Genomic DNA, 12967 nt, shown 5'->3' on the forward strand with positions numbered 1-12967 from the left:
TGATCTTATAAAACCTTTTAATAGATCATACAATTTGGATTAATATCAAGCTGATATAAGCTAATTTTGTTTATTCATTTTTAGCTATTTTAATCGTCTATCTATTTCCATAACATGTGAGTATAATCCTTAAAAAACACACATTTTTATTTAAAAAACATTTTTTATATTTGAACAAAATATTATGATAATGTATTTATTTATTATGTAAATAAATGCAAAGTAGTTATTTTGTTGGTTTGGTATAAAATTTAGGATATTCTATATTGCTTCATTTTCTATACATTTTTATTCTTCCTTAACATTTGAATATATCATATTTTTTAAATAGATAAAACCTTAAATAAATATTTTACGAAATATATTTTTATTATCATAATATAATTAATTCAAGGGAATTATTCTTATTTTACATGTAATTATTTCAAGTGAATAAATAGCATTATATTTATTTGGGATATATAGCAATATTTCATATAAACACATACACAGTATATTTATATATACATATTTATTTATCTAGCAAAGTTAAATTTTGTAATAATAAGTTTATACACCATTCCCCAATTATTATATTTAAATTTTCCTTTTTTATTTTTTTTCGATGAATATGATGAATATTGAAATTATAAAAGTATTTCAAAATGTATTTTCCCATTTTTGAGTATTTGCAAGTTTTGATATTTTGTCATAATACTATGTAAGAGTATTTCGAACATTAAATTATTATTTTCATAAGTACCTATATAAACGTGTATAATACATATATATATATATATGCAATATTGCCAGTATGGAACCTTAAGTTTCCGATTTTACAAACATATCTTAGCCATTGATTAATGGTCTAAGTTATTTTGTTTCTACAATTTGATAATACGCCAACTCAATTAAGCTTGGATATATAATTTAACAATTTTGTTGATAATAAAAAAAATTAAAAGGGGAAAATAGACTAAAAATGGATTTAAACCCTAACTCCTTAAAAATGGATAAGAAGTATATCAATGACTATAATAGTTTAGAAAAAAATTATTATTTTATGATAAAAGAGTATGAAACTATATCAAGTTCAAGAAGCAACATTGCAAATTTTCGGATTATAAAAAATTTGCTAATCATAAACAGTATAATAGATGGAGTGAAAAAAAAACATCTTATAGAAACTTTTGAAAATTTGGATAAAAACTTAGTATTAATATTAAAAAAAAATAATCACAATTTTATTTTAAAACTATTAAAAGTATGGTATATAAAACTATATGCATGTATAGACTATAATATCAATAAGCATTTTAATGAAATATTCGAGATTACTTTTTATAAAAGTTTATCTAATCCCCTTTCCGAATCAAAAATCATATATGAAAACTTATCAAAAAATGTAATTTTGCTAACTTCTTTGGTTTTGTCTAAATTCAAATCAGCGATAATCCCTCATATTCCCTCCTTAATCGAATACTCAAGTAATGACAATAAATATGTAAATAAAATATGTACAAAGATATTATTGTGTGTGCTTGTGTGTGTGCATAACAAGATATACATATTTTTGTTCGATTTGTTTGCCTGATCATTCCTATTTTGTATTACATTCCCACACACTATTAACATTGTTTTTTATAGAAAAGGTAAAGCGATCAAACAATGCAGAATTGAAATATTTTTATTTTTTGTGTATGAATAAAATAATAAAAACACTATCAATAAATAGTGTAGAAAGTGAAAAAATATATAAGCTTATGAAAAGAGAAATAAGTGATAAAGAAGAATTGAGTCAAAGTAAAATAATAAAATGCCTTAGAAATATTTTTATAGTTCATCCTGAATATTCTATTATAGAATGTGAATATTTTATAAGTTATATAATTGATAGTATAAATTTTAATAAATACAAAAATATAATAAATGTTAAATATATTATTAAATTGGCTAGTGTTATATTCAGTAATTTGGTTAATATAAAATATAATAAAAGTAATAATTTATTATTAATTAAAAATAATGTAAAAGAAAATATTGATGGTATAGAGGATATACCTGAAATAACAAACAATAAATTTTATGATAAAAATAAAAGAAATGAATATGATGATGAAAAAAAAAAATCCTATTTTTTTACAGATATTTTAAAAATAGCAACAGATGAAATTATCTCAAAAATAAATAAAATAAAAGTAGAAGAAAAAGAGGAACAAAATTATGTTAGCCCAGAAAATATTAATGGGTTTTTCTTTCAAAATAATAACGAATTTAATAAAAAAATTATAAAAAAAAGAAAAAACCCTTTGTCTATTTATAATTTCCAATCATTCATTAATTATTTCAAAAATATTATATTAAATATTTTTTCAGATACTTATCATGATTACACATGGGTAAAGAAGTTATATTTTTTAAAAGTCCTTGAAAAATATAATTATTTTGATGAAGTAGTATTATATAGTTTTCTTATCATGAGCAATGCTCATCGAAATTGTCAAAAAGCCAAATTTAATAAATATGAGTTTTTTAAAACCACAAAAAACCAAGAAAAGTTATCATCGTATTCCTCTACAAATGTTAATCAAGATAATTTTATAAATCACTTATTAGAAATAGATTATAAGTTTATGATGAATAGAGAAGAAATAAATTGTGATGAATTAAATGTAACACCTTCTGAAGATAAACGAGTTTTAAAAATATATAATTCTTTGATCCATAATACTTTATTGAGAATAATTTTATTTGAATCCTTTAAAAATGTATTATTTTGTTCTAAAAAATTTTCGGAAAAATCAATAATAAAAATTATAAAATATTTTCTCAGCCTTATAAATACTGTCTGTTCAAATTGTGCAAAAAAAAAAAACTTAAAATCCCCTTTATATACAAACAATATTTCAAACTGTTTTGAAATAAAGCATTTGATATTTTATTCAATAAAAATAATAAAACAATTAATTAGACACCGAAAAAAAGACACTTATACAATAATAAAAGAAAAAAAAAAAAAGTTACAACGAAATGAAAAATGTAAAAATAGCTATAATCAAAAATATGAAAATAATTCCAAAAACTTTTGTGATGAAACTAGCGACGATAATATATTTATAAGCCGAAAAAATCACAAAAGTGTAGAAAGAAAAGAAAAAAAATCTGTTGATAAAAACGAAAAAGCCTCTAACATTCCTCGAGATGAAAAACGTAAAGATATGTTAAGAAAAGACTCTTTAAGCAATTCTACTTGTGTTAATAAAACAAATTTAGAAACACAAAATATAAGGAATGAAGAAAATAGTGATTGCAAGAAAGGAGGTAAAGGAAATTATGAAAACGATGATTTAAAAGGAAAAATAAATAGTGATATATATGTGAAAAGGTGTGATGAGGAAGATAAAGGGATAATGAAAAGAAAGTCAATGGAGGATAATAATGATGCAGATGAAGAGAATGAGGGAATAGAAAAACAATCGCTTGAAGATTTAAAGATCCGTATTTTCTTAGAAAACCAAATAAAGAATTATCTCATATTAAATAATAACGTAGCAAGTGATGTAAATGAAAGAAAAAAAAATAACATCATACTAAAAGTTTTAATAATTTTATATAATGAAATTATAATAAATGATAATATAGAAAAAGAAAAATATCGAAAATATGAAAAACTTATTAAAAATATAATAAATAACATGAACGGTATACATATTGATATAGATATAGTAAGATATATTATAATTTTATTTCTAAATATTTTTCAAAAATTCCCATATTATATATATAATTTAATATCACTATTAGTTAATTATATAACTATAATTAATGCAAATTTTATGACCTCTTTAACATTAGATACATTTGATGATGTGGAAAAGCAAGTCAGTATTCTTATAATAAGTTCAGTTACATTAAAAAAAATTATTTATCAATCTATATCATTTTATAAAATATATCATTTAGACAATTTGATAGTGTCTATATTTGACATATGTAAATTGTTTCTATCAAAAAGTCAAGTACATCCATTAAAAACAATAAATGAATTAAGGAGAATTATCTCATATTCATTAATGCATTCTATAGTCTTCATTATAATTAATGAACTGATTTCCACTGAGCATTATAGTAAATATTTTGATCAAAGTATATTAGAGAAAAAAAATATTGCTACGACAAAAAGTTTAGAGGTAAATAATACCGCTTTTAGAAACTCTTTTTCAAGTTGTAATAATATAAAATATTATAGGGCTATTTATCAAATATTATATGGTAATGCTATTTTTCGGCTTTTGATTGATATACTAAATGAAATGATAAGTGAAGTTCATAAAGACAGAATAGAGTGTTTTGTTAAATCTTATGAAGAGCAGATTAAAAAAAAAAAAATGAACTCTTCGAATTTTTTTCTAGTAGATAATTTATTTATTTTAGTATATGTTTTGAAAATTATTTATATATTTTTATCATCTGAAATTGTTACATTTCTTTTTTTTGATCATATATACAAAATAGTAAATACTTTATTTGAATTATTTCATAAATTTCATCATATTACTAAAGAATATCATCATAGTGATAATTTGGAAGAAGAGAATAATGAAGATCAAGTTGCTAAGTCTATATCGAAAAATGACGACGATGAAGATACCAAAAAAATAAAAAAATATTTGAGTACAAATGCTGTAATTCAAAAAATGGAGAAAAAAATTTATAATAAAAATACTACTAAAAAAAAAGAAATAAAAATGTTTTACTTTTATGAATATGGTTTTACACAAATGTGTAGGTTGGTAAATATAGAAAACATTCTTCTCATATTTGCTATATATTTAATAAAAATTATATACAAAATTACAATTTTTATAAAGTATCAAAAACTTGAAATAAACTTAGCCCCAGAAAAGGAAACGAAGAAAAAAGAGTTGAATAAATGTGAAACAGCCAAAGAACATATGATAAATTATTCTAAATCAAATGATATAAATAATTGCAGTGGGAATATTGGTAAATTAAATTATCCCAAAACAGAGTCTTTAGAATGTAATGAAAGGGAAAAAGAATTAATGAACATAAATGAAGCCATAGCAAAAGGAAAGGAAACCGAAAAGGTGTATTTTGATTTTTTCCTAAATTATATGATTGATTTTGTAAAAAATAAAGATAAAAATGATTTTAGCAATTTGATAATAAGTATATTAAAAAAAGAAAAAATTAATTGCAAAAAAAATAAGAAGAAAGCACAAAATGAAATTCCAAGCGATTATAATAACAAATCCCCATTATTATATGGCAACATAGAAAAGTTAGACATATTAAATATTTTATCAAACAATTACAATACATATTATAAATTAACATTAATCAATATAATTGAAATCCTCGAATTATATTTAAAAAAATCAAAATTTTTCATGAAAATTATTAAAAACATATCTAGGTGTATTTTAAATGTGGATTTAAATAGGAACGAAGTAATGGTTTATTTATTAATACTCGACAGATTTTTAAAAAATCAAGCGCATAATAAAAATAAGGCCAAATTATTTAAACACATATTACCTATAATTAAATTATTAAATCAAATGAATAACAACAATGGCTTATTGAATGTGTTAATCATAAAACTTATGGGATATTTTATTAGTCACAATAATAGTGAAATAAATTCGCATATTATAAATTTGTCTATAAAGCTTTATAATTTTTTTTCAAAGCACATGAATAAGGAAAATAATTTATATGTTATTTTTTCCTTTTTAATTAATAATATAATTTTATCCTACTTTAAAATAAATGGTAAAAAAAAGACAACAAAAAGGGAACCAATCAATTATTATCAACAACCTTTTACCCTTGGAAATAGTAATATAGAAAAATATATAAACATAAAAAATAATGATAAAATTGCGAATAATAATTCAATTCTTGATATTCCCTTTTTAAATATTTCTTCTATTATAAAACAAAATGAAAAGGAATTGATTTTTAAGCTCGATACTTCCAACATAAAGCATTGCACTAATGCTTCTTCAACACATATTTATTCAAATGGTTTAACAGTAAACCCGAGCAAAAATAAGAAAACAAAGAAAGGAGGAAAAAAAAAAAATTTCATTGCTCAAAATAAAAATCCCAAACAAATCGATAAAAAGATAAAGACAGAAAATGAAGAGAATAATAATGGTAGCACAGTATTAAACGAAGAAGAAAATAACGAAAATGCATTAATTAATGAAAAAAATATTTTCAAACTATTTGATATTTTGCTAAATATGCTAAAAATAATTCCGGAAGAAAAAAATATATTTATCTACGTTTTAAGAAATTTTAATTTGATAATAAAAAAATCCAACGGAAAAATTAGTGTAGACAGAATAAAAGATTGTTTAGACATAATTCTGGCATATATATTGAAAAATGAAAATATGGATATTTACAATTTTAAAATTAAGAAAGCCAAATGGGTATTAGTGTTTTTCAACAATTTAATGAGAACTCTTAAAAAGAGAATAAAATTGGAAAATAAAAAAATACATGATACAATAAAGAATGATACAAATGAAAATTATAAAAAGAGTGTAAAACGTGTTAGAAAAAGTAAAAAATATTACAAAGAAATAGAAAAACAAATTTTTACAATTTTTGAAATAATGCTTAATTCTTTTGAAAAAAAAATCAACAAACAGTTTTTTAAGATAATTAATAGCTTGTTTGATTTGTACAAAAAAAGTAAGATGAAAAAGTTTATGACCAAAATTTCTATTCTTATACAAAAGACCATTTTTGTTTCTAATAAAACTAAATTAATAAAAAATGCAAGCATATGTCTACTAAAACTGATGAAGAAAAAGATATATATTCCTATGCATGAAAACTTCGATTATTATATTATAGCTCTTTATAATTTCTTTATTAATGATGATGATAATGACATAAAAATGATAAAGAAATGTTTATTTAATATATTAAAATATAGGATACTTAAATATGCATTTTTTAACGTCAAGGAGTGGATAAATCTATTTGAAAATATATTAAATGTGAAAAATATAATTCATTATGATATAAAAAAATATAACATTGAAAATTCTGAATGTGATAAAAATTCTTATAACAAAAATTTGGATGATACAAAAAACGACAAAGAAAATAATTTATTAACAAGTGAACTAGTATTAAATGAGAACAAAAAAAAAAACGCTATTTTTTACACATCCATATTTATTGAGAATTTTTACTTTAACATTCATATAGATTTCTTGGATGAAAATTATATAAAAAGAAATTTAAATAATAAAAAATCATTATATTTTAATATATTTGAAACAATGAACATTCATTACACATTTTCATATCAAACTAAATTATTTGTTATGAAATTATTATTATTTTTTTTGGAATCAATAACATACTCATCCTATAGTTATATTCATAATGACTCCTATTATTCGAATTATTTAAAAAAGCGTCTTAAAGAAATTATAATTTATAAGGATAATCAAAATAAATTGCCATCACGTGTTAAAGAAATAAAAATGGGTGGAAAAATGAATCAGAATATAGCCTTTCCTGTTGATACAAACAATTTTAATGAAACATCAAATGGGCTTTCTTCTAATGCTAGTGTTGGGAGCTTTCGAAACTCTAGACAAAATAGTAATGAAAAAAATAACTTCCGAAATAGAACCCAAGATACTGATAGTCTTGATAATAATACAACTTCAAAACATATGATCTATAATGACGAAAAGGAAAACACACAATATTATAGTAGCATATATGAAAATAAAAATTTATATATAAAAAATAAGGATGAAATGGTAAAGAGACTTGAAAATATTGAGCGCATTATCGAGATAAGAGAATGTTTAAGTAATTCTCAAAATATAGATAAAGGAAGCTTAAAAAAAAATGTGAATATTGAAAAAATTATTGATAAATTTTCATTATATGATAATTTTGATGTATTACTAAAAGTGATATTACATAATATAAACTATGGAATAAAGTTTTATAAATTGTCTAAGCTTTCTATCAAAGTATTAATTGTTTATTTAAACATTTTCAAATTTTCTAAAATTATTATTGATGAGTTATCTACTAATAATGAAATTCTTTTATTACAAAATTATGAAATAAATATTTTGGCATCTTTAAAAACATATTTCGAATCATTTAAATATATATATATTAATGATAATAACAAGTATGAAGATGCAAATAGTATCAAAAAAAATGAACGAAATGGTGAAGCTCAACAATTTTCTCATTTCTTTTTATATCCATTATTTGATATATATAATTTATTTTTATTTCTTAATGATATAAAATTGTGCAATTCTAACACTAAACTTATAAAATATTTTTTCCATTTTACAATAAAAGATAGTACAAACAAAATCAGTGCTTCATTTGGAAATAGTTGGAGCTGGGAAAGTGGAAATACCAACAGTAGTGGTTGTCAAAGTAGTATTGATAATTATTCTGAAGGACTTACCGAAATAATAAAAAGTGCTATTAAATTAATGAATAAAAAAAATGTAATAGATACATCGCTATTCTTTTCAGAATTTGATGCATGTGTGTATTTTCTATTTATTTATAAATCATTTTGTTATTATATTATAAATAATGAAGAAGCTCAAAATAATTTAACAAATTTTAACATGAATTGTGTTATAAAAAATCTTAGCTATATTTTATACGATACTATGATTTTGTATTTATGGTCATCAGAAGCCAATAATAGTAAAATACAAAATGAAAAGGATTTGAATATTATTCATAATTTCTTTACATGTGTAAATGAAAAGGCTCGATCTTTATCTCTTTTTTACTTTTCTGCATTCCCAATTATTATTAAATTTTTAAATGTAGTAAGGAAGAATATAATATTGGAAAAAAAGTATTATTTTTTTTTTAGAACATTTATTTTGTTCATACTTTACATTTTGAAGGATTGTATAAAAAATATAAATGAAAAAACACGAGAAATATATTTTTCATTTATTTTTAATTACTTAATTTCGATTGGCTGGACTGAAGATGAAGATATTAATGAGGTAAAAGAAATTTCATCGAGAGATAACCAAAACAATGATGCAAATTATGATAGTAAGGACAATAATATAAATGAACAGAATGAGAAATCCAACAACGATGAGTCTAATATTGAAAATTTCGAAAACAATGATCACAAAAATATTAATAGTCTTGAAGAAATGAAAAAAAATGCATTTTTAAGGACAACATTACACTATATATTAAAATATACAGTTTCTTATATAAATGAGAATAACTTACATATAGTATTAGAATTTATATCAGAGATACATAATAATATTATAGAAAATAAAATTGAAAAAATAGATAAGGTGGTAATACATAAAGTTTACACCCTAAGTATATATGTTGTAAGCAAATTTTTAAATAGTAAAAATATTAATAATGTAGAGAATGCAAAATTATTATGGAACACATTTTTAAATTGTTATATTATTTTAAACAAAATAAATGATAGTAAATTTAAAGAGAAAATTATATTATTGTTACAAAAATTATTTTTAGAAAAAATGAACTTATTATTAGACGAAAAATTGTTAAGTAAGTTATTAAAATTATATTTCCAATATTCTTCAATAAATAATATAAATAATTATTTAACAAAAATAAAACAAAATTATAATGAACGTATTATAGACTTTTTGAAAAGAGAAGATTTAAAAAAATTAAAATTGGAATATATAAAAATAATTGTCTTTATACACTTTGTTAGCTCTACTGATATGATGGATGATACATGTAAGTCTTATTATGACAAGCAAAGTTTGGATTTGTTTATATCAATTTTGAACATAATGAAAGGTATGTATTTTTATGGAACAACGTACAATGAAATTAGCAGTACTAGCAATACCCCTTGTAATAAAATAAACGATATAGACATCAAACTTTCACACATAAATAATAATAGAAAACATATTATTATATCCTCAATAAATATTATACAAAATATCTTATCTTTAATAAAAAATAATAAAGAATCATTTATTTTTTATTTTATATGTAATGTGATAAAAAATGGAATGATGCCTATATTTATAACAAATTTTCCAATAGACAATACTTCACCAAATAAATTAATATCAATCAATTCCTATATAGAAGATGTTATTTGTTATTCAATAAAAGTATTAAAAACCCTTTTTGATGTATTTTTTAGTAATTTAAATATAACAAATAAGATATTAATTCCATTTATAACCTTTATTTATAAAGTTATAGATTTATGCAAAAGGGAAAATATAACAATAACAAAAAGTTATTTAATATATGAAATAAGCCAAGAAAAACATTGGGATTTTTTAAACTATCAAAACAACGAACTAAATAATTTTACAAAGTATGAAATATATATTGCTGATAATAATATGACCTTATATTTTAAAGAATCAATTAACATTTTTAGAAATATAGCATTTAAAAATCCAAACTTCTTTAAAGATATTCTTTCTCTTATAAATGCAAAAGAAAAATTACTCATATATAATTTGATAAAGGAATCTATTGATTTAGAAAAACAAAATAACCAAAAAGGTAAAAGCGTTGGAGAGAAATTAGATTTTAGTTTTGTAAATTAATAGACTAGCTTTAACAAAAAACGAAGATAATCAAACAAAATAACAAAATTGAAGCATATATGATCATTACTGTTTATCCCCATTTTAATCAATTCACATAATATTTCATTTTTTTTTATCACTATAAATAAAACATTGGAATGTTTTTTCTAAAATGTGTATATATACATACATATAGATAAGATACATGAATGTTTTTTTTTGTTATATTTTTTGTATTTTTTAGTAACATTTTCTAACTATCAATTCTTTGAAATATAATAGATATTCTTTTATTTTTGATACATAATAAAACCCCGTCTCTAAAAATTGCACAATTAAATAAAAAAATATGCAATTGTTTTGTAATACATGTGATGATTTTGTTATTTTTTTAAACAGAATGAAATAAATTTTTTATCAATCTTGAAAATGTAAAATGATAAAAATCAATATATTGACTACACTCATTTACTTTTTCCAAGAACCGTTAACAAAATAAATTAAATTAAAATAATATTTATATACGACATTTTTCTATACGTAGAAATCTGAATAATACTGCTTATTTACCAACAATTTTTCTATATATTATTTATTCGTAAACTTATTTGTATATATATTTATTTTCCTATATATTTGAATATATTCTTTATTTTTATATATCCATTTTTTCCTCTATTTTATATTTTACTACCCAATTTATTTTGCCAGAAATTTGTAAGAAAACAAAATGGAATGTTCTTCAAGCGTTTTAGGGTTGGGAAATATTTTGGAGGATAAGAAAAAATGCTTCGTATTATTAGCTAGTAAATCCCCTAGGAGAATAGAGTTAATGCGATTAACAGGAATAAAAAATATGTATATTTGTGAGTCAGGATTTAAAGAAGATTTAGATAAAAAATCGTTTCCCACTGCTGAAGAGTATGTTAAAGAGAATGCTTTGAGAAAAGGATTAAATGTAGCAGAACATATTTGGTTTAATAATAACAAAACCGATGATAAGGAAAAAAATGATCTAAAAAATAATAATAATACAGATCAGACTTATAATTATCAAATGAAATCTATTAATAGCTATTATGATCCATTGCCTAATATAATTATTTCTTGTGATACTATTGTTACGTTAAATAATGAAATAATAGAAAAACCTTTGGATAAAAATGATGCTCATAAAATATTAACAAAGTTATCAAATAACATTCATTGTGTATATACGGCTGTGTGTATATTTTTGTATAAAACTAAGACACCTATTACATTTGTTGAAAAAACCAATGTATATTTTGATAATTTACATGAAAATGATATTTCAGAATATCTAAAAACAAATGAACCATATGATAAAGCTGGTGCTTATTCAATTCAAGGGATAGGAAGTCAATTTATTAAAAAAATTGATGGATGTTATTATAATGTTATGGGATTACCTATACATAAATTATCCAAAACTTTGGCAAAATTATTTCTTGAAAATAAAATTTTGTATTAACATTTTTACAATATTTATCAAAACCTTTTTATTTTTTTTGGAATTTATATAAAAACAAGTATATTTATATATGAATAGTTTCTTCGTATGCATTTTTTTTTTGTAAATTTCACTAATTTTTTTAACTTTAAATCGAAATAAGTAATATATATGACCATTAGGCACTTTATAACGAACTATATAGTAATCACGCCGTAAAAATATTGTTTACAAAAAATGCACTATCAAAGTAGTGAAGTATGCAAAAAGAGGGAATATATAGATATATATTTCCAAAGTATATTAAATTTTAATATGTCTTAACAATGAGATATACAACTTAATATGGAAAGTAAAGAAAAACAACATGCACTGTTTTGCAGGCATACTATAAGCAACAAAACTGGGGTAATATATATGTATATAGTGGTCAAAATGAGAATACAAAAAGAAAGTAAAAATGTAAAAAATAGGTGCATACATATTTGCTATATATGTATATAGTGTATGCATGCATACTATATGGGTGCATAATTATGATTTGGTATTTTCTTTATAAATACAACATTATACAATAAAAGAAAATTAAAAAAAACTAAAATAATCATATATACTCCGTCATAAGAACTAATGATTTCGAATTTTCGTATATTTGAATAAATGCACATTGTCTACAAAAAATATTATTTATATTTTTTCAAAAATAAATGACCATAAAAATTATATGTTTGATTAGAATGCACCTAATTCTTTAAGTATAAATGAAGAATAAATTTTCGTATAGTTTGAATAATTCAATCCGCATACACATGTATATATTATAACATGCTTGTATATCATCAAACATTTTTATGTAGACAGCCTATATAAATTAAAATTTTATAGTTTATTA

The 12967-nt window shown here is 21.1% G+C and overlaps 2 protein-coding genes across 2 annotated transcripts; both read left to right on the plus strand.

Moving 5' to 3' along the window:
* Positions 1-961: 961 nt before the first annotated feature.
* On the plus strand, positions 962-10622 carry PVVCY_1401230 (conserved Plasmodium protein, unknown function; the record flags this gene model as incomplete). Its single annotated transcript, XM_037634838.1, has 2 exons — positions 962-1466; positions 1627-10622. 2 exons carry the CDS (start codon positions 962-964, stop codon positions 10620-10622), a joined length of 9501 nt encoding a protein of 3166 aa, XP_037490883.1.
* Positions 10623-11334: 712 nt separating this feature from the next.
* PVVCY_1401240 (septum formation protein MAF homologue, putative) lies at positions 11335-12096 on the plus strand (the record flags this gene model as incomplete). The annotated part of the gene is made up of 1 exon (XM_008624901.1): positions 11335-12096. The coding sequence occupies one exon, from the start codon at positions 11335-11337 to the stop codon at positions 12094-12096; it is 762 nt and encodes a 253-aa protein (XP_008623123.1).
* Between the last annotated feature and the right edge of the window lie 871 nt (positions 12097-12967).

The sequence above is a fragment of the Plasmodium vinckei genome (genome assembly GCF_900681995.1).
Source record: "Plasmodium vinckei vinckei genome assembly, chromosome: PVVCY_14".
Classification (NCBI taxonomy): Eukaryota; Apicomplexa; class Aconoidasida; order Haemosporida; family Plasmodiidae; genus Plasmodium; species Plasmodium vinckei.